The 23,023-nt window shown below is 47.4% G+C and overlaps 1 protein-coding gene across 6 annotated transcripts in view; it reads left to right on the top strand.

The window, feature by feature from the left end:
• The window catches only part of NPAS2 (neuronal PAS domain protein 2), a 172,248-nt gene extending 150,436 nt beyond the window's left edge, over nt 1-21,812 (top strand). For 4 of the 6 annotated variants that reach the window (XM_017547924.2, XM_017547922.2, XM_017547923.2 and 1 more), the window contains exons 15-21: nt 1,055-1,144; nt 5,813-5,959; nt 11,588-11,785; nt 13,478-13,668; nt 14,000-14,092; nt 18,116-18,296; nt 20,445-21,812. In XM_017547924.2, coding sequence (XP_017403413.1) covers nt 1,055-1,144; nt 5,813-5,959; nt 11,588-11,785; nt 13,478-13,668; nt 14,000-14,092; nt 18,116-18,296; nt 20,445-20,627 — 1,083 coding nt within the window. In that variant the 3' untranslated portion in view covers nt 20,628-21,812. The remainder of the gene's footprint in view (nt 1-1,054; nt 1,145-5,812; nt 5,960-11,587; nt 11,786-13,477; nt 13,669-13,999; nt 14,093-18,115; nt 18,297-20,444) is intronic. The other 2 variants (XM_037745512.1, XM_037745514.1) reach the window with 1 other exon arrangement.
• Nucleotides 21,813-23,023: the final 1,211 nt, after the last annotated feature.

Below are 23,023 nucleotides of genomic sequence, written 5' to 3'. Positions count from 1 at the left end.
TCCTGCTTGCTGTCTTCATAAAGGCTATGCACACCCTGCTTGAGAAGCTTGGGCAACACGTTTCATTTGCAAGTAGAACATGAATAAAGACCACTTACTTTCTCTCCAGACCCCTCCAGATGCGCTTGCAAGCTGCGCCCGCCATTCTTCCAGACTCTCGTTTGTCCAGTGTGACTCATTCTGCCAACGACAGAGCCCCAGAGTGCTTCCGTCTCCTCCCAGCTGTGCAGGGAAACAGAGCCCAGAATAGCTTCTGGTTCAGCCCTGTGCCTGGGACTTCTCACTGAAACAAGTTCTCTGGGTGTCATTTCCTCCCAGTGCTGTCCTGGGTGACACTTCCATTTGAGCTGCTTTTTTGTATAGGCCCTAGCAACTAGGGGCCACAGTGTCGAATGACTTCAGACGAGTCCTTTCACTGTTCTTAAAAAAAAAAAACCACTAGCCCTTGAAGCAGAGTATTTCATTTTTTGTTCCTATACATTTTCTCCCCACCCACCCGAGTGATCAGGGAACACAGATGTGACTCAGCTCACTTTCCAGGAGTCTCAAAAGGTTCTGGGCAGAGGCTGCTGAAATTGCCCCAGTCCTCACTGCCGCATGGCGTGTCTGTCCATCTGCACTAGCACTAAGCAGAAAAGATACAGGCGCACAAGTCAGCTCATGGTAGCAGTCCACCCACATTGTCCTTCTTGATGACACCACTAAGAATTAATCCATATGGGAGAAGAGCAACCAAACCCACCCAAGGCAGAGTCCAGGACAGTAGGCAAGGGAAGGGAAGCGGAGCTGAGCTGCCAGGCTTGGGCAGGTAGCAGGGCTTGGCAGAGCACACTGGTGGGGCGGAAGCCCGCACCAGCCGTGTGGGGGCTCTGCCCACGTGCCCTGCGTGGGAAGCAGTGCAGCCAGGAATCAGATACCTATACTTTCTAGAAGTCTTGACTTTCAGCTGTCCACCCCATTGTGGAAGGCAGAGAACCCACTGGACCAAGAGACCGCATCCCTGCCCCCTGGAACGGCAGAAGCAGTGGTAGCAAAGCCCCTTTCTCTCCCACAGGCTCCCCTGCCTTCCCCATCGTCCTGCGACCTCGCACAGCAGCTCCTGCCTCAGACCATTCTGCAGAGCCCACCTGCTCCCATGGCACAGGTGAGTCTGGGACCCGGAAAAGGAGGGTAGCCCCTCTCAAGCCAGAAGCACGCCGTGTGCTGTGCTGATGTGTCTTGCACACTTAGGTCCTGACCAAGGCCCCGACATGGGGGAATGTCCCTCCCAATGTATACGTGGTATATGTTGAGCCATGAGGTTCCCCCACACCCACCCTCTCATCTCCAGATACAGTCTCCAAGTTCTTTCTCCAGTGTCTGGGCTTTTCTTTTTTTCTTTTTAATTTCAATAGTATTGGGGGAAACAGCTGGTGTTTGGTTACATGCATAAGTTCTTTAGGGGTGATGGCTGAGATTTTGTGTACCTGTTACTCAAGCGGTGTAAACTGTACCCAATATGTAGTACTCTGTGTCTCACACGCCTCCCAGTCTTCCCCCTACCAGTCCCAAAGTACATTCTTCTTTTTTTTTTTTTTTTTGAGACATTTTCTTGCTCTGTCGCCAGGCTGAAGTGAGGTGGTGCAATCTTGGCTCACTGCAACCTCCGCCTTGCAAGTTCAAGCAATTATCCTGCCTCAGCCTCCCGAATAGCTGGGACTACAGGCACGTGCCACCAGGCCCAGCTAATTTTTGTATTTTTAGTAGAGACGAGGTTTCACCATGTTGTCCAGGATGGTCTTAATCTCCTGACCTCATGATCCGCCCACCTCGGCCTCCCAAAGGACTGGGATTACAGGCGTGAGCCACCACGCCTGGCCCATTATTTTATTCTTACGCCTTTGTGTCCTCATAGTTTAGCTCCCACTTGTAATGGAAAACACATGGCATTTGGTTTTCTATTTCTGAGTTGCTTCACTTAGAATAATGACCTCCAGCTCCATCCAAGTTGCTGCCAAAGTTCAGTGTCTGTTTTTTAATTCTTTTAACTGTCTCTGTTCACCTCTTTGCCACTTGTCCATATTCCTCTTGTTCTTTATGACTCCAAATTGGCCAATGTATTTTAGAAAAGGTCTGAATTGGGCTGCATGTCATAGCCTGAAAGGATCTAAAAGCCATAAGTCCAGCACTATAAATATCACATTTGTTTTTTTAAAAAAAAAAAAAGAAAGAAAGAAAAGAAAGGGATTACGGCTTTGCTGAGTAATTCCTTCCTTGTTTCAACAACATTCGGTGAGTTACTATTTGGGTCAGTCAGTGAGCGAGGTGTTAGGGATGTAAAGCTGTAACTCAGCCCTTGCTTTTAGTACTCTGAGCTAAAGGGAGAGACAGGCATATAAACAGAGACACCGCCGTGGCAGGGCATGCATTTTTATAGAACCATTAAGGAAGTATTCTGCCCAGGGAAGTCTGACGTGGCTTCCTGGAGGAGGCGACACTTGAGTTGGCCCTGGAAAGGTGGGTAGGAGGTTGCCAGATGGTGCAGCAGGGGGACAGCAGGGAACAGGGGCCCAGGCGTGTGCTTCGGCAGGGAGTTATGCCCAAGCCTGAGCTCTGACTTCAATTCCCTCATAGGAGATTTAGCTCTGCCCAGACCCTGGCCACAGCTAGAGCTGGGTCTCAGAGGGCAGTTCAGCAGCAGGTGCCACCAGGCGCACCGTTTTCAGGGTGGCCCTTCTCTGTCTTGGCACACAGCTGTCACCACTGATGAAAACTATTTTGGAACATATGCCCTCTTAGTGGGGGTCTCTCATGAATTCCTGGAGTAAGACACAAGCTAACGCATGCTGCTTGCCAGAGTCAGGCTTGAGGAGTGGTGTAAAGCTACCCTTCTGGAATCTACTCATTAAAACTGCCTATATTCACCCTCATTAGGCCAAAAAAAAACCTGAATAATGTTTTTCTCTTTAAATTTCCAAGGCACATTTGGTATGAAATTAGTAACTTTTTAATCCAAAGGGGCATAAAATGAAAATTTCTTTAACTTCTAGGTCTTGCATTGTAAAGAATGTCTACGTTCATAAGACACAATGGTGTGATTAAGTCCCTTTTGGAATTCTAGTTTTTCATTTATTGAACTTCTTAGTCTGACAGAGGTACTATACTTAATAATAACTATATTTGTTTTTTGAGACCGAGTTTCACTCTTGTTGCCCAGGCTGGAGTGCAATGGCACTATCTCGGCTCACTGCAACCTCCGCGATTCTTCTGCCTCAGTAGCTGGGATTACAGGAATGCACCACTATGCCTGGCTAATTTTGTATTTTTGGTAGAGACAAGGTTTCGCCATGTTGGTCAGGGCTGGTCTTGAACTCCTGACCTCAGATGATCTGCAAACCTTGGCCTCCCAAAGTGCTGGGACTACATGTGTGAGCAACTGCGCCAGGCCAGTAACGATATTCTTTAAGACATCCCTGCATAATACTGACTTTCCAAGTCACACAGTTCTTCCCATACCCACTTCATGTGAAACAAGATTCTAGGATTTTCCTCTTGCTCCCCTTACCCTTCAGGGATAGGAGAGAAAAATGAAATCCAAAATCTGGGTAACTGGTGCTTTGCCAAAAAGCTCTTTCTTCATACTGTGGTTCTAAAATGTCTTTAGAGTAGATCTCTTTATTAAAAACATCACCATCAAGAAGGTAAGGAGGGCCAAATGATAGAGTGTCTGGAAGGCCTTGAAAAAATCAGAGTCACGTGAGAGGCAGCTACCACTTCCTAATCCAGCCCCTTGACGCTCCCTTTCCAAGCCTACTCGGCACCACAAGCCGCCTCCACTGCAGGTGGAAGGGGCAACCCTGAGTTTCCTGACTTTGTAGGACCTGCCAGAGAAGCTTTTGTGTTTCATTAAATATTTGCTATAGCTCGTTTGCTTTCTCCATTGAATCCTCTTTCAAAATCCTAGCAGAGTGGATTGATTAGTCACAATCTGACTGGGATTTTTGTGAGTCTGGGATAGCTCAGGTATTTTCATGTTATTATTTTTATAATAAAATATTTATTTTTGAGATGGAGTCTGACTCTGTCACCCGGGCTGGAGTGCGGTGGCGCAATCTCAGCTCACTACCACCTCCACCTTCCGGGTACAAGCAATTCTCCCTGCCTCAGCCTCCTGAGTGGCTAGGATTATAGGTGCCCACCACCAGGCCCGGCTAATTTTTGTATTTTTAGTAGTGATGGGTTTTCGCCATGTTGGCCAGGCTGGTCTTGAACTCCTGATTTCAGGTGGTCCACCTACCTGGGCCTCCCAAAGTGCTGGGATTACAGGTGTGAGCCACCATGCTCAGCCCAACGCAGGTATTTTTAAATGCATGGGTAGCAACAGAAACTTCCTTTTAAAGGAAATCTGAGGTCAAAGCCATTCTGGTCTAGGTGGGAGTGTCTTTCAGGCAAAACCTCTTGGCCTCACTCAGCTCCTAAGACGGGATTTACATTTTGGTGCTGCCATCATCTCACTGTGTGACCTCCAGCAGAGTGCAGCCTCTTGGGCTGGCGGGGGCTCATGGTGAAGAAGTACAACACACATACCTGTATTTGCCTGGGGCAGCAAATGGCACCCGAGGGGCTCTGCAAATGTCAGCACCTGTTGTTCTTATTCTAACTGGTTCTTTTTATTATTTTGTTGCTTCAATGCTGTGCTTTCAGTTATTTCATCCTGTTTCTCAACTTGCCTGGTCTCCTTGCTGCTCCATGTATGGCCATCAGGTCAAAGGGCAGAGGAAAAGGGAGAAGCTCTGGGGGCATTTGAAAAGACAGCGGGCAGGAAACAGACCAGGGAGATTGTGGGGCTGAGACTGAGGGAGTGGAGGTTAAGTCATGGTAAAAAGGGAGAAAGAGAAAAAATGAATCTAGCAAACTCATTTGCCTCAAGAAATGGGAGCCATAGCCCCAAAGAGCCCAGAGCAGGGGCTTCAGGCCCCTCCTCCCACCCCTCCCACACAGCATTTCCTGCAAGCAGAGGAGACTTTGTTGAGAGAGATGGGGGACAGGAGGCAGAGACCACCTGCAGGTTTCCTAATGCCAGCTTCCCTCCCTAGAAAGGAATAAAAGTCCAAAGGAAGGGGAGACCCAAAATAATCACCCTGTCTTTACCCGGAGAGTCACACTGGAGAGGGAGACCCTCGGGGCAAAGACTGGGTGATTGTTTTGTTTTTTGCACAGATTTCTGAAACGCGATTAGTAGCAAGTAAGCCTGGAGAGGGCAGGGTGAGGGGAACAAGGCCTTGATGGTCCCAGGTTGGTTTGGAGAGAGCCAGGATCAGATTTAGGGTAATGACAGGCCCCAAAAATGCCTGTGAAGTTCACATACAAACTGCTATGCACTAAATGGGGCAGGGCAAGTTCACATACAAACTGCTATGTACTAAATGAGGTGGGGGGGGGGACACAGGACTCTCTGATGCCCTGCTTTTGCTCTAAACCATTTGTTCCTCTATCCACATTTGGAATATCAGTTTGTAAACATTGCTTACAAAATCCTGTCCCGATTCGGTGGCCCTCCCAGACTGCAGGGTGGTAAGTCAGATCTGCAGATTCAGGTGAGCCTGCTGTCAGGTGGTACCTGAGAAAGACAGGCACAAGGGCCCCAGGATGCCCAGGCCTCATCTGCAGCCCCTGCTCACTGCCCAGGACCCAACCGTGGGCTCCTTAGGGACGCTGGGAAGGACAGCTAAGGGACGGGAAATGAAGTGTCCAGACTGAGCAGTGGCAAGATCTGCCTGCAAGGCTGAAATAACTCTTTCATCTGGTTATGTTTTTCAACTCCACCTTGAAGTTTTCGGCACAGTTCAGCATGTTCCAGACCATCAAAGACCAGCTGGAGCAGCGGACGCGGATCCTGCAGGCCAATATCCGGTGGCAGCAGGAAGAGCTCCACAAGATCCAGGAGCAGCTCTGCCTGGTCCAGGACTCCAACGTCCAGGTGATCCCCTTCCCAGGCCGGCCTCTGTCCCCGCTGCCACGTGGGGAGGGGTCCTGCCACCATTTCTGGGCAGGCAGGGCTTCCTTCCAACCCCTGGGCTCTGCCCTGCCAAGCCCCATTTGCTTCTGAAGCACACTGCAGTCTCCACAAAAGACAAGGAACAAATCCTGGTCCTCATCCCTGCCTCCAGGCCACACATGAAACTCCCCTGATGTCCTCCTCCCTCGCCCCTCACTCTGGCAGGCACATCTGCCCGTTGCCTCCACCTGCATTTGCACTTGTGCACTTGCCGTTGGATGGTGCTGTATGGATGCCTGCCGCCGTCCTGGGTGGCACCTCCCTGCACCTCTGTAACTTTGCTTTCCTAGCACCCAGCCCAGGCTGCCATCAGAAGGAGATGGAAGCAGCTCTGCTGTTTCTCATCCAGCGCATGCATGGAGGGAGACGTGGGAATGATGATATCCGTACCACAGCCTACTGGAGGCTGCAGAGGGCGCCGGGGTGGCCCTCATTTGTGGTGCCAGCAGGGAGGCTCTGCAAGCCCCAGCAGCAGCTCTCACTGTGACCCCCAGATATTAGAATTGTTTGGAGATGTCTTGTTTTGTTTTTCTTCAAGGAAAACCTTTATATATTGGATCTCTTTTAACGATATATAATGTTTTATTTATATTAGTCTAGGGCTGTGTATCTTCAGAAGTGCATGATTTTGAGCCAGACTTTGATTGTAAATGTAACTCTAGCTAACCTTGTCATCCACCCTAGGAGCACTAAGCATTTGCAGACCCTTAGAAGGGACAGAAAGAAGCAGAAATTACATCTCTGCTGGAGCACTGTCCCTGTTGCTTCCCCCATCACGATCCACCCAGACCCTCCCCTGGACACAAGCTCCTGAAGTGCAGTCACACCTACCACAGGTGACAGGTGGGCTCTGTCTTACAGTGCCATGAGCCAGTGCACACTGAGATTAACACACAGTGGCACAGGTGTTTGGGGGCTTAGGCAGATGCTCGTTTGACCATCTTACCTCCCTGAGGTCCCAGCAGCTTCGCCTAGCCCTCAGGTGCACTCCTGGTGGCTTTCTAGATGCTCACTGTCCCTCCCCTTCCTTCCCCTGCACCGGCCTCTCAGAGGTGGCTGCTCACCTTAAAGAGAAGAGCCCCGGCCTGGACAAGCCACCTCCCCCTCCGCTCCCCTCAAGACACGGCGTGTGCACCTTGAGCAGGCTTCACCCAGACAGCCTGGGCCACACCAGAGCCCTGCTGCTCTCCAACCTCCTCAGTCCACCCTTCAGTTGACCAGGAGAAGGCACAGCCTTCTCGTGAAAAGAAATGGAGTCACCGAGCTGCGATTCCACCTTTTACCAGAATAGGTAAAAAGTGGTTTTTTACTTGCAGCTTCCCAGCTGTAATATTTTTCTCACTGATCCAGGGCCTGATTGGGAGCCCAACACTTGCCTGACTCCAATTACTTTAATGGAATTTTTACACTAACAGGAAGGGGAAAATCAAGTCAGAAACTGCTAAAAGTGAGGTAGGCGTATGAACATCCCCCTCAGTGCCTGGAGTTTTTCTACTTCCTGCCTTTTCAACATTAAGGCTTAATTTTAAAATAACAGGCAGCAAAGTTATCGCTTTTACTCCTGTTTTAATGAAGTATTTTTCCGCCTTGTGACCCCTGCCTTTGGTTAACCCCAAAGTACCTATGCCAAAGTGCACCGAGGGATGTCCTGAGCAGGCCAGCGTGGGAATCACGCACTCCGGTGCCTTTCTGCCCTGTGTTCATTCCTGAGGCTTATCTTTGCAGTGGAATTTTCCAGAGATCATGGAAATCCACAGAGAGTCAAGACAGAGGACATTTCCTCAAGGAGTCTGACTTCTTGATTTTTTTTTTTTTGTAAGACTTAAAGAAATATGTTCCAAAATGTGGTATTTGTTTTAACTAAACTGTCATTCAAGTGTGAAGAATAAGCAAGTACAAATGACTCCAGCCCCCACCAAAAGCAGAGGGATAGATCAAATGAGAATGACAAAACCTTGATGATTTTTGAAGCCTAATGATAATGCCAAAGTTTCATTATATTACTTGTCTATTTTGTATCCTTCTAAAATGTCCTGTAATGACAAGTATTTGTAGAAGTAAGCAGATAACACTAATGAAAAATCACCACTGAGTGTAGGATTGGTTTGTTCTTGAAAATTAGAAGTTGTTGGTTTTCTCTGATAATTTTTCCAACTTGAATTGGAGAACTTTTTTTTTTTTACGTTTTCTATAAAGCTGACCTCAGAGCCCTTCTAAGATGCCAGCTCCTTAAGCTGTAAAATTCTACTTTATCATTGATAAACAGAAGTATGGATGTGCGCAAGAGCAAACCAGGAAGCAGTCCCCCACCCAGTAGCCTTTATCCCAACTTCAGTGGACTTGTGATGCTTTACTTCATTGGTTCAGAGCTTTCATCAAGGCTATATGTGCCTGTGATGCTAACTATTTTTTTTTCCAAAAAAGGTTGGGTTATGACGAAGAAGTCCTGTAGGACTGTTGGTGTTTGCACCTGGATGGGGTCCAGTGTGGGGCCACACAGGCAAGAGCTGTTGTGCTGAAAGGCCCATCTCCCCCTCCAAGGCTGACTCTTGCTCTTTTTGACAGCATGTGCGCCCTCTGCTGGCTGCTTAAAGGAACGCCTAGAAAGATAGCTGTAGAAACGCCAAATGTGTTCCTCAACAGGCTCATCCATCATCTATCCATCCTTCCCTTCATCCAGCCATCATCTATCTATCCTTCTATCCATTTAGCCATCATCTATCCATCCCTCCATCCATCCATCCTTCCATCCAGCTACCATCTATCCATCCTTTCTTCCAGCCACCCTTCCTTCTATCCATCCTTCTGCCCATCCTTTCTTCCTTCCATCTACCCTTTAATCTGTTCATCCATCTATCTGACAAACACCCATTATTTACCAGGCATATGGTTAAGCACTTTGAGGATACAGAAAGATAAACAGGACAGGGTTTCTACCGTTAAAGGATATGTACCAGTGGGACACAGAAGCACACCTGTCTGTTACATAAATAACACTAGCAGACATACTTTGCCCTTCTCTGAGTGAAAGCCTCATTCATATGTTTATTCATTCACACATGCATTTATTCAATTCTTTCTTCAAATGGTTTTTACGTGCCCAAAGAAGCAACAGAAGAAAAAGCTCCTTTTTTGATTTTGAATGTTGTTATCTGACATTCATTCAGTACTTACTATGTCTTGGGTAATTTACGTGCATTAACTTCACTTAGTCCTTAATAAGGTATGTGCTCTTAATGTCACTGTTTTATCAATGAGGAAACTAAGGCTTTGAAAAGTTATTAAAATTGCCCAAGGCCATACTACTAGTAAATGGTAGGGTGGGAATTTGAGCTAAGGTAGGTCTGCTTTGAGGTACATTACACTGCCTGCCATCAGTAAAGGTTGCATTTATTCGAACTCCAATCAAAAGGTAAATTGTATCCTACCAGAAAAACGCATGGTAACTGGGATTGACTACTAGGCTTTTGCTGAAGTGATGAAGTATAGGTTCCCCTATGTGTTATAAACAAGCCATATTATAATAGGGAGCTGGGATTGCATGAAACATAAATCCTCAAAATGTGAAAAATCATGGATACCCTGAAAATTCTTCTTAATTTCTAAAGTGACAAGGAGTCCTCACTTCAAAACTGCAGGCTTCCCTGTGGTGGGTGGGCATGAAAGAAGTTTGGGGAGGCCCCGTGGGGTGGTAGGAAGATCAGAACCCAGCGTCAGCTCAGACACCTGTCCATCTAGGGCCTCTGGTAAGTGGCTCAACCCCACCCATGAAGCAGACATGTGAGCTAACTGATCCCTAAGTGTCCCCAACATGGCTGGGTGGCGTGTTCTTCGCCTGCCTCTCCACACCTGTGCTGACACTTGGCAGATGTCAGCCTGTTGGTCCCATACTGCATATGAGGTGGGACTGCACTGCGTACAGGAATAGGGGTGAAAAACGTCAGATGCTGGAGCCAGAGAGCCTTCCCCCTAAAGAACTCCAAGCTAAAGGCCTGGATGGACTTGAACATTGCATGTTGAGAATCACGATAGACACAATGCCATCTGATGTTTGCAGTACCCAAGAGGTACTTTGGCTAAAAGAGCCAGTTTCAGGTCTTTCGTTAAATTATTAAAATTACTGAAGTTGTCTTTCTTAAAACTTTAGAGTCGGCTGATACAGATTCTATTTTATTTATGAATCTACTGATTTGGTCTAAAAAATAGCAGTGCTTTCACTGGATTTGTATTTATGCTCAGTCGATAAGCTGATTGTGAATAATCAACATTATCTACCAAAGCTGCTATTTACACATTTAATTTTTCTGGATCTTTAAAACATTTTATGTACCTATCAAAGCAGACTTATAAAGCTAAGAAGTAAAATCTTTCTAAGCACCTAAACAACTGTTTTATTTTTTATTTATTTATTTATTCATTCATTTTTTGGGACAGAGTCTCACTCTGTTGCCCAGGCTGGAGTGCAGTGGCATGATCTTGGCTCACTGCAACCCACAGATTCAAGCGACTCTCCTGCCTCAGCCTCCTGAGTAACTGGGATTACAGGCATGCACCACCACTTCCAGCTAACTTTTTTATTTTTAGTAGAGATGGGGATTCACCAAATTGGCTGGGCTGGTCTTGAGCTCCTGGCCTCAAGTGTCTGCCTGCCTTAGCCTCCCAAAGTGCTGTAGTACAGGCATTAGCCACAGCACCCGGCGTAAACAACTGTTTTAAATCAAATACACCAAACTTATTTGAACTAAATCAGGATTCTCAAGAACACCTAAAATTATCTTAAACCTTTCTAATTAAAACCACCAAGCTAATATATCGTAGCCTCTTAAATGTCTCTGAGACATCTTAGGTAACAAAACACATAGAGGTGATCATGATGATTATAAAACTTGAACATAATTTTAAAGTGCATGGACTTGATTTTATGCGATCATATCATGCTTATTGACCTGCCTGGGAATGTGGTCCTCTAATTAATGGGAGAGATCTGCCATCTCAGCTGACAGCACTGGGTGGAAGATTCTCAACAGCAGCATGGGTACAGACACTAGTCACTGGTCAGAGATTCAAGGACAGACACAGAGCCTGGTCCTACTGTAAGGGCAATGTGGCCCACGCCACAGGTAAGCCATCCCTCTGTCCCTATTATTATTATGATACAATATTATCATTACTGCATCATCCATTCCACTCACTAGGTATTTCTCCCTTCTAGTAAGAAGCTAGTAAGCCAACTTAGACTCCAAACAAGTACATCACATTATTTACAGAACATCTGGGTCTAAACAGCTTTCACATTGTTAGGCATCAGTCACTTGCCTGTAACCTTCATGAAGGCAGAAAGTGTCTCACCAGCCCATGGCTCTGTGACCAGTGCCATGCACTGTGCTTGGGGCATCACAGGTGCTCCATGTTCACCAGTTGAGTAAATCAGCTATTTCTAGGCAGCTCAGAGCAAGAAATTCTTACTGGGCACAGGGAATGCAAAGAAGGTACACACTGGTGAGGCACCCATTGACCCCAACTTCACAGGCATTTCTGTTCTGCTCCCAGATGTTCCTACAGCCGCCAGCTGTATCCCTGAGCTTCAGCGGCACCCAGCGACCGGAGGCTCAGCAGCAGCTACAGCAAAGGTCGGCGGCAGTGACTCAGCCCCAGCTCGGGGCAGGCCCCCAACTTCCAGGGCAGATCTCCTCTGCCCAGGTCTCAAGCCAGCACCTGCTCAGAGAATCAAGCGTGATATCAACCCAGGTAAATGTGCCCTTCATGAGCTTCCGTCCTTGCCTCTAGAGCACACACCCTTTTGCAGTTTGGGACGTACTTGATTCCTGCAGCCTGCATGAACTGAGGCCCACTGCCCTGTTGGTTATAGACTGGGGGGTAGGTTTTTGGGTGAGCTTTTTTTTCCTTCTTCTGTTAAAGTCACTTTGAAGCCCCAAGTTGTATTGGCTTCCTTCTGTGTTTTATAAACATCCACCTTAGTCCCTTATTCCTGTGCTTATAAGATATCGCGCAGCTAAAATGTTCACCTTTGATGCTGACTTAGGGTTGGAGGCAGATATGGCCATCCCAGAGACCCACTGGTAGCTGAATGTCCCAGCATTCATGTCCACAGTCCCCACCATTTACTATGGTTTTAACCATTACCCATGTGGGCAGCCACTGCTGTTCACTGTCCCTTGCCCCAGGCACCCCTTGCTCCTCCAGGCCCCCCAGACTCCTTGCCAAACCCTCACAGCCATTTCCACCTATTCCAAGCCACCAATGACCTTGCAATCGGACAAAATTGCCAGCAGATAAATGGCACTCAAACTGAATGAAATTCAGAAGTCTGGAGCAGGGCTCCTGGAGGATGACGGATAGGAAGGCAGCCTTTCCTCCAGCCCTGCATTCCCATGCCCTTGTGGCTTCGGTAACGTCAGCTGAGCTCCTGAATTCACCAATACCCAGGGGAACAATGATGAACAAGAGTTGTCCTAGGCCTCGAGGAGTTTGTAGTCCAGTAGCGAATCTGGGAACTTAGATAAGCTGCAATAAGCACACATGGAAGTATTTAGGCCATCTGTCTTCAAATGTAAGAGTTTTGCTTGAAAATGCAGCCTTTTGATTCAAAAGGTCAGCAGAAAAATAAACAGGTGAGAAGAGCCAACAAAATTTTGGAAAAGAGAAAACTGAGGAAAGATTTATACTATCTGATATTGGAAAATTGTGTAAAATCTTTAAGAATGAGAGCACTATGTTATTGGATGAATGGACAATCAGTGAAATAGAAAAACTCAAAGCAGGTGCAAGCCCACTCCCCATTCATTTATTATTTCACTCAACTCAGTGTGTGCCAGGCACTCAATTCTGAGTTCTGAGGGACAGCAGTGAACAAAACAGAAAAGAAAAAAGAATCTCTGTTCCAAGTGAGGACAGACAAACATGAAAATGATATGCCCAATGGCATAGGAATGCTGGTGAGGGCCAGGAGTGTGCTGGAGGTGTAAATAGGTAGCCAGATAAGGCCTCGTGAATAAGATAATATTTGAGTCAAGACCTGAGGGACTGAGAGAATGAGCCACGTCAATCTCAGAAGAAGAGCATTCCACAGAGCAGTCAGCTCGTGCAAAGGCCCCCAGGGCAGGAGTAGGCCTGGTGAGTCAGAGAAACAACCAGGAGGGCCACGTGTCTGTAGTAGAATTTGAAGCAGAAAGTAGTTCAGTTGGAGGCACATTTGCTACTTGCCTGCCTAAAGTTGGGCATTGTCCTAGTCCCAGGGGATTTAAATACAATCCAATGGGGAAGACAGTCAGGAGATCAAAGTAATTCAATAGCTGGGAGGTTCTGATTTAGAGGAAAGGCAAGGGTGGGTAGAAGGAGGAGGCACTGGGGAGATTTCCTGGAGAGATGGCCTGGAGGTTGAGTCCAAGTCTTACCTTTCTCATTGAAATGATGCTCTAGGGTCCAAAGCCAATGAGAAGCTCGCAGCTGATGCAGAGCAGCAGCCGTTCTGGAAGCAGCCTGGTGTCCCCGTTCAGCAGCACCACAGCAGTGCTCCCAACAAGTCTGAATCTAACCACACCTGCTTCCACCTCCCAGGATGCCAGCCAATGCCAGCCCAGCCCAGACTTCAGCCATGACCGGCAGCTCAGGTACAAGACTGCCCTTGTTTGAAGGATAACCCAGGCGTCATTTTACCCCATTCATTTCAGTTCTACTTTGCTTTAGACGGAGGCAGAGTTCAGACAGATTCTAAAGTGCCCACAGCTGATCTCAGCTAAGGAAGCAGAAGAAAGGGCTTGGGGTCCTGAGGTCCAGGGGAGGTTACCCGCTGTATCCATCATCCTCTGAGAACAGAGTGGGGCTAGTGGGGATCAGGGTCAACCATGAAGGGTCCAGCTAGGCTGAGCAAGTACTGCCACCACCAGTGGGTCTGCAGTTCAGGTGCTGATCAGTTTCCTATGTCCCCACCTCTGCTTGAAGGCTGTTGCTGAGCCAGCCCATCCAGCCCATGATGCCCGGGTCCTGTGACGCAAGGCAGCCCTCGGAGGTCAGCAGGACGGGACGGCAAGTCAAGTACGTCGTGGATCCTGGCGGGAGGCAGGAGGCAAGCACTGGCGGACTGGTTCCAGGCTGGCCAGGCCTCACCTGCCTGGGCCAGCAGCACTCACATGAGCCTTGCAATAAAGCCAGGGTCTGAGTGTGCCCACAGCTGTGAGGGGGACACTGCCCCTTAGCTTTTCTTCTATCGTGTCCCATTTCAGCAGAAAAAACTTTGAGTCAGCACCCATGCTTAGAGCAGCACTGAATGAAATGGTTCACACCCCATATTTGCCATCATCTTCCAACTTCTTTACAGGTCTAAAGCCCTCACCCCTGGAGACATCCCTGGAAGGTATAGCACCATCCCCTTCTCAAGGACCCTCCCCCAGGCTCCAGCTGACATTCCATAGGCACACTTGGTGCTCTGTGCCTCTGGCACTGTGCTTGGGCCCTTCCCTCCCAGACCAGCAGCCCGCTCCCTCCCTTCCCCAACCTCCTCTCCACTGGCACCCGCAGCACCCCACGCAGCTTTGCTCAGCTGCCTAATTACTAGAGACAATGGTTACTGGAGACACAGGGGGATAGTTTAAAAGCTGCTGGAAAACAGTTTCTAGCGCTTCAGAATGAGGCAGAAATAGAGCTATCACACAGACATCTCCTTCACCTTAACACTGGTTTACTGGAGTCCACAGCTCACCAGGACACTGCTAGCCGATCAGCCCTGGGATGTCCTCATGTAGAGGCCTCGCAGGCACCCCCAGGCCCTGTCCCTGGAAGCCTTCCTTCTGTGCCCTCCTTCAGTTCTATCCCTGGTATAGAAGTAAGCCCCAGAAAGATTCTTATTTGACTGTTTTTCATAAGTTTATGAAGTCTGTGTCTATGGAGTACATGAAATTACAAGTCGGCTATTATGCCTTGTGTGGTTATGTGCTGAAAAGGTTCCTTTTTTAAAAAGTAGTTTTTACTCAGAAAAGAGAGTAATGGTAGATGGTTACAGCCTTTCTGAGGGCAGGGCTTGCATGTTCATTATTTCATTTTATCCCAATAAAAACTCAAGGGTGCTGGCACATGCTCCTCTTTTTTTTTTTTTTTTTTTTTAACTAGTGAAGAGGCTGAGCTTTTAAATGTAGCTCTAAAGCTTACATTCTCGAAGGCTACACAGCACACATGGTGGGGCTGGAAGCCAGCTAACTCCAGGCCACAGGCCCCTTTGGCTCCGTGAATCTTCAAAGTGCACCTTGTTGGCCCTGTCTGGGGTCTCCCATGCCTCAGGATAACTTTCTAGGCAGCCTCTGCCCCGAGACTTTCTGGCCCTCCCTTTGGTCACAGGAGGGTAAAGAGGGAGCTGCACGTTGTAGAGAGCCATCTGCAAAGTTCCATTCATGTCTATCAGTTAGGTGGGGGGGCGGGAACTGGGCTGGTTTTGCTTTCGGATTATTCCTGTTTTTTCTAAATGATCCAAATAAGTGGAAACAGGCTGGGCGAGGTGGTTCACGCCTGTAATCACACTTTGGGAGGCCAAGGCGGGCAGATCACCTGAGGTCAGGAGTTCGAGACCAGCCTGGCCAAGGTGGCGAAACCCCATCTCTTCTAAAAATACAAAAATTAGCTGGGCATGGTCGTGGGTGCCTGTGATCCCAGCTACTCGGGAGGCTGAGGCAGGAGAATCACTTGAACCAGGGAGGTGGACGTTTCAGTGAGCTGAGATTGTGCCACTACACTCCAGCCTGAGCAACAGAGTACAACTCTCTCAAAAAAAGATAAATTAAAAATGGAAACAAAAATTCTTGTTACATCACTTTCCAGAGATGCCTAAAATGCCATGAACTAGGGAAGTATGGAAATTCTTTCATCTGGGAACTCTGGGAACTCTAACTGCCATTTTTTGGTTAAACTGATCATTTATACCTTCCCCATCTCCCTGACTGTCTCTTCCAGACACGACCTAACAGCTCCACTCTCCCGGGTGTGTCAGCATCTGCCTCCCTCACACAGAGATGCCTCCTCAGGGGAAGTCTGGAACCCCAATGCCTGTCACGGATGACCCATGCAGGGAAATAACATCTCTAAAAAGATCACACAAAGCAGACTTCTCTCCAGTGTCTTTACACATTTGCTCCTGTCCATAACCCCAGACTGTTCTTCAGTGGCCTTTCTCTGCTCCTGGTTAATGCACCATTATCATCATCATCTCTTTCTTTTTTTAAAAATGTTTTGTTTCGTTTTCTTTGAGATGAAGTCTTGCTCTGTCACCCAGGCTAAAGTGCAGTGGTGCGATCAGCTTACTGCAACCTCCGCCTCCCGCATTCAAGGAATTCTCCTGCCTCAGCCTCCCAAGAAGCTGGATTACAGGCATGTGCCACCACACCTGGCTAATTTTTGTATTTTTAGTAGAGATGGGGTTTCACCATGTTGGCCAAGCTGGTCTCAAACTCTTGACCTCAAGTGATCCATCCGCCTTTGGCCTCCCAAAGTGCTGGGATTACAGGCATGAGCCACTGTGCCAGGCCTAAGAATGTTTTATTGTGGTAAAATATACATAACTATACTATTTAAACCATTTTAAGTGTGTAGTTCCATGGCATTAAATACATTCACACAGTTGTGCAACTATCACCACCATCCAGCTCCAGAACTTTTTCACCTTTTCAAACTGAAATCCGGTATCCATTAGACACCCACTCCCCACTCCCTTCCCCCAGCCCCTGAAAGCCACCTTCTGTCCCTAAGAATTTTACAACTCTAGAGCCCTCATATAAGAGAAATCATATAACATTTGTGTTCGTGTGATTGGCTTATTTCACTTTACATGTCTTCAAGGTTCATTTATATTGTAGCATGCATGAGAATTTCCTTCCCTTTCAGGGTTGAATCATATTCCACTATATGGACAAACCATTTTTTTAAACTATTCATCTCTCAGTGGACACTTAGATTGTTTCTACCTTTTGGTTATTGTGAATAATGGTTTACAATAATTGTTTATTATATAATAGTTTACTCACAATAATCAAAAGATAAGTGTACACATCCATGGGTATAATTATCTTTTTCAATTTCCTCCTTTTACTTCTTTTGAGTATATACCCAAAAGTGGAATTGTTGGATCATATGGTAGAATAGTAATTGTGTGTTTAATTTTTTGAAGAATTACCATACAATTTGTATTAGTCCATTCTCACACTGCTATAGGATGTGCCTAAGACTGGGTAATTTATAAAGAAAAAAGGTTTAATTGGCTCACCCTTCTGCAGTCCGTACAGGCCTCTGCTTCTGGGAAGCCTCAGAAAACTTACAATCATGGCAGAAGGTGAAGAGGAAGCAAGCACATCTTCACATGGCCAGGAGCAGAGAGAGAACAAGAGAGGAGGGGCTACGTACTTTTAAACGAACAGATCTCGGGAGAACTCTGTCACAACAACAGCAAGGGGGACGTCCCCAGCCATGATCAATCACCTCCCACCAGGCCACGCCTCCAACATGAGGGATTATAATTCAACATGAGATTTGGGTGGGGAAACAGAGCCAAACCATATCAACATTTAACACAGTGGCTGCACCATTTAATAACTCTCACCAACAGGGCACTAAAGTTACAGTGTCTCCGCATTCTCACCAACACCTGTTACTTCCTGGTTTTTTCGATAGTCACCATTGTCATGAGTATGAAGGGACATCTCATTTTGGTTTTGATCGGCTTTGCCCTAATGGCTAGTGATGCTGAGCACATTTTCATGTGCATGTTGGCCTTTTCTAGCTTCTCTTTGGAGAAATGTCAGCCCCATGCCCGTTTTTTGATTGGGTTGTTTGGGTTTCTTGCTGTGGGGTTGTAGGCATTCTTTATATATTCTGGGTATCAGTCTCTTATTCGACATGTGATGTGCAAATATCTTCTCCCACTCCATGGGATGCCTTTCCCTCTATTGATAGTGTCTTTTGATTCACAAAAGTTTCTTACGAAGTTCAACTTAGTTTTTCTTTTGTTGCTTGTGATTTTGGTGTCATATCAATACTGCCTTCTTAAAGGACTTGTTTTCTCCTTCCCATGTGAAACAGGTATGCACAGAGCCAGACCGTGTTTCAAAATCCAGACGCACACCCCACCAACAGCAGCAGTGCCCCAATGCCCGTCCTGCTGATGGGGCAGGCGGTGCTCCACCCCAGCTTCCCCACCTCCCAGCCATCGCCCCTGCAGCCCGCACAGGCCCGGCAGCAGCCACCACAGCACTACCTGCAGGTGGGTGCCACAGCCCAGGGGGCCCCTGTGCAGGCCAGAGAGCTGGGCCATGCTCTGTACCTCAAGTCTCAAAGATATTTTATTCCCTTGATTTCAAAGTTGTTCTATCCATGGTATAGAAGCAAGCCCCAGAAAGGTTCTTATTTGATTGTTTTTCATGCTTAAAGTTTATGAAGTCTGTGTCTGTGTAGTACATGAAATTACGAGTTGGCTATTATGCCTTGTTTGGTTATGTGCTGAAATATTCCTTTTTTTTTTAGACAGAATCTTGCTGTCACCAGGCTGGAGTGCATTAGCACAATCTCTGCTCACTGCAACCTCTGTCTCCTTGGTTCAAGCAATTCTTCCACCTCAGCCTCCTGAGTAGCTGGGACCACAGGCATGTGCCAACATGCCCAGCTAATTTTTATATTTTTAGTAGAGATGGGGTTTCACCATGTTGGCCAGGATGGTCTCGATCTCGTGACCTCATGATCCACCCACCTTGGCCTCCCAAAGTGCTGGGATTACAGGCATGAGCCACCGCACCTGGCCTGAAATGTTCCTTTTTTAAAAAGTAGTTTTTACTCAAGGATTTGTGTCTTGACGTTTTCATAGTTGTTAGAGCAAAAGCCAAAAAACATTGATGACTATGTTGGACTTTTCAGTGTGTTTATAGAGAAAGTCCTATGTAAATATAAAACTAAATCACATTTAATTACAGATCCATTAACCTGCCTTAATAAGTACAGTGATGTTGTGTGAAATTGGGCTTGCCAGGAAAATCTGGAGCTCATTTACATGTGGTCGCTACTTAGAAGGCAAAAATTACTTCAAGCAAGTGCCAAGTATGCCAGAAGCAGGGAGGGTCAGAGCCACTGGTTGCAGGTTCATGTGGGGGCCACACATCTGCATCTGCCAAGCTCCAGAAGAGCCTGGCCTTCCCTCGCCCATGTGCAGGGTGCCCCTCCTCACCCCAGCCTTTCCCTGTCCTGGGGGGCTTTGTCCCTGGCTGCAGCCCCAACTGCACCTACAGAGCCATGGAGAATGAGCAGTGGCTAAGGCCTCTTGAGGACTGTGGATTGCGATGAAGATAGCCACCCTTGAAGTTCTAGAGTGCACTTTAATTCCAGTGCTGCTAAGCCATCTGTGCTATAATTTTCAAATCTCCCTGACCCCATGCATAGTGGGAGTCACATCAGACTTTGGCTTTGCAGATCTTGTCAGTTCTCGAGACCCAGAAGTGATTTTGGATGGGAAATGAGCAACAGACAAGTTTGCACACACCTGTTGCATACAAGATACAGGCTATGAATACCGAGAGCCTTTCAGCCCTCTCACTGCCCTTAGGGGCCTTGGGGTGGGGTGCAGAGAGGTAGGTTAGCACAGAACATAGTCTCGGATTTGGGAAGAGTGGGAGTGCTGTGGTGGGGAAGCCTTCGTGGGGAAGGGACTTGAGAAGAGGGAGGGCTCAGAAGGCACCCACCGCAAAGTCTGATGTCCAGGAGATGCCCGAAGTGTGGGTGAGGGTGAAGATAAGAGGACGGTGTTCCAGCCAGACAGCCTGAGCACAAGTGCAGGGCGGCTGTGCCTGGGCAGCTTGGAGAGCAGGGAGGTGCTGGCTTACTTGCAGGGGGAGATTTCAAGGAAGGGGATAGTGGGTGATGAGATTGAAGTTTCCAAAGTCAGGCTTTGGCCGCTGAAGCTTCTAAACTTCCAATCACAATGCTCCTAGTAGGCGCTGGCGAATGGCCGTATCTGGAGGCAGCTAGGGGATCAGGGACCAGCAGTGAAAAGTCTGCAAACTGTATGTGTGTTTGATGTGGCCTCAGGTTCCATCATCCAAAAACATGCTGGCTACATGTAGATCATGTGCACGTGTTAAAGAAACCATTCCCCACAGGCACAGCGCAAGGCCAATTGGGCCAGAAAGAGCCCCCTACTACTGGCAGAGAACTTAGCTTCAGAATTCATCCTAAGGTTCCTTTCTTCCCCATCCCCATCACACCCCCAGGTCTTGCCAGAGCCACCTCTCCCCACATGACTCCCCAAGAAAGACAGCCCTGCAGTCTAACTGAATCTGCAGCACGCCCCGCGCTGCCCTGTGAGACAGTTGAGGGCGGACACATCAGAACCACCTCTGAAGCCCTTTGTTCTTTTTTTTTCTAGGTACAGGCACCAACCTCCTTGCACAGTGAGCAGCAGGACTCGCTACTTCTCTCCACCTACTCACAACAGCCAGGGACCCTGGGCTACCCCGCACCGCCCCCAGCACAGCCCCAGCCCCTGCGTCCTCCCCGAAGGGTCAGCAGTCTGTCTGAGTCGTCAGGGCTCCAGCAGCCGCCCCGATAGTGCCCTGGCACCAAAGTCGGGACACAATCAGCTTTAACCAATGGATGAGGGGGGTGGCCACAGGAGACGGGGAGAGGAGTCTGAGCTAAACCCTTGGCTTTTGTGCACACTGCATACGTTTCAGAACTCCTGGATGGTAACCATCCCTGGAGTGCAGCACCTGGTGCAGTGGAAATGATCAGGAATACGGACCGTGTTTCCCTTGCCTCCGAGGTTCTTGGGCACACTCTATAGCCATACTGGACAGGAACCAGGTGCCCCGTGTAGGCGTCATTGCTCGGTTTACCTTCAGAGATGGCGCATCTCGCCGCGTCCCCCGAGAGTGTACTGGCCACTCTCGCCAACTGCAGCCCGGCCATCTGCGCTAGCTGGCCTTCGCTCTCTTGATCGTCATCCCTTTGCATTGGAGGACTGGGTCAGAGATCTGTTGGAGAGAGAGAATAAAGAGATTATTTTTCATTATTTTTAAATGGTTGTTTTTGTTTTAATTTGCACAGCTGCACAGAGGAAATAACTTAGGCACTTTCTGTTTTTTTAAAAAATAATAAGGTCTCATGGCTTCACTGAGAGACCACGGTAACAACAACAGCCCACCAAATCAGAGAAGCTGGTTGTTATTAACCAAGCTGCAGATTGACACTTTCTGGCCTAAACCCTAACGGGGTGAGGCTCTTCACCCCATGCCATGCTGGCGGTGATTTTTTAGCCCCTAAATAAAACACTGGACTATTTCCTGTTTACTGCATTGATTGCAACTACAAAGGTGGACTCAAAGCAAAGCACAATCATGCCAGCCGACATTCCAGAGTTCTGCTGAGAGCTTCAAGCCTGTGAGGGGAGAGGTTTCACAAGCCAGACAGGCCTGGGGGACTGCAGTCCCCGGAGAGATCCCGCCATGTGCTGGCCCTTTGAGTGAGAATGCTGCATCTTTCTACATATCTTCATGAGAATACTGAGAATTGGATTTTCCTTTTCAAAATGCACTTTGCTTTTTTTGTATGTTTTGTTATGTTGAGATGTTTCTAAAGAAAAGATTTTATGTAATTATAAGATGAAGCGTAGTGAATTGTACAGCTGTTGTAATAATGACCTATTTCTATATAAAATAAAATTGTATGGCTTATGTGTAAATTATTTTGTATCTGAGATACCAGTTCCTTTCCCAAATATAAAAGTATAAAAGTTTTCTTGTGTTTTTCTGTGAGTGAACATTTTGTAATAAATTAACAAATTTGTACAATTTCCTCTGTCCCTTGTTATACATCCCTGCATACATCTTTTCACCAATAATCCTATTTTTCTAATTTCAAGATGTTTCAAGGATAAAGATACAGAAAAGATGAAAGCAAGTGATCAGTAAGTCAGGCAGTGTTCAGCTTTTGCAGCTGCAACATGGGCATCGGCCTATCAGGTTCTGATCTTTGTACTAAAGTTCGCGCCAGAAAAACAATCGTTTACTGTAGAAGTGACAGCAAAACAAAACAGAAAAAAGTTTCTGGAAACATCTCAGTCTCTCTCTCTCTCTTTCCCTTTTTTTTTTTTCTTGAGGCAGAGTCTCTGTCACCCAGGCTACAGTGCAGCAGCACGATCTCGGCTTGCTGTAACCTCTGCCTCCCAGGTTTAAGTGATTCTGCTGCCTCACCTCGAGTAGCTGGAATTACAGGCACCCACCACCACACCTAGCTAATTTTTGTGTTTGTAGTAGAGATGGGTTTTGCCATGTTGGCCAGGCTGGTCTCGAACTCCTGACCTCAAGTGATCTGCCCGCCTTGGCCTCCCAAAGTACTGGGATCACAGGCGTGAGCCACCACGCCTGGCCAACATCTCAGTCTTGACATAGGTAAAATCCATGGAGATAACCAAGACATTCTCTACCAAAGCATTCATTTATAGCCCATCATTAAACTCACTCCGGCTGGAATTCCATGGGGTTTCGCCACCAATACTTAGTTATCAGTGATGTGGGCAGCGTATCTGTGTCTGCATATAAAATATGTGTACAGATGCCATGTTGGGGTTGGGGGCATAGCTGCAGCATCTAGAACATGTCTGCCAACTACAGACAGCCACCCCATCATGTGGCTGACAGGAGAGTACACTGGTGTACTGTGGTTGAGAACCATTGAGATGGCAATGCCCTTTCCAAAAGCATTGGCCCAAGAGAGCGAAGTTCCTCTCCCTGCTGCACCCTCTGCTCCTTATGGCTCTCTGCTCCAACTCCGCCCATGTAGAATGGGAATGGCTCTTCCCAGTTCTATGACTAGGATCAGTTTTGGATGGCATGAAGTGAAAATATTTTGCACATACTAGAACATATTAAAGGAAGCAGGAATGAACCCCCTTAAAAATGCTGTGTAAAACTGGATTATTTCTTTTCTTTTTTTTTTTTTTTTTTT

This window comes from Cebus imitator, unplaced genomic scaffold (genome assembly GCF_001604975.1).
Source record: "Cebus imitator isolate Cc_AM_T3 unplaced genomic scaffold, Cebus_imitator-1.0 Scaffold202, whole genome shotgun sequence".
Taxonomy (NCBI): Eukaryota; Metazoa; Chordata; class Mammalia; order Primates; family Cebidae; genus Cebus; species Cebus imitator.
The sequence above is the reverse complement of the archived record's forward strand: the minus strand, read 5'-3'. Positions and strand labels throughout refer to the sequence as shown.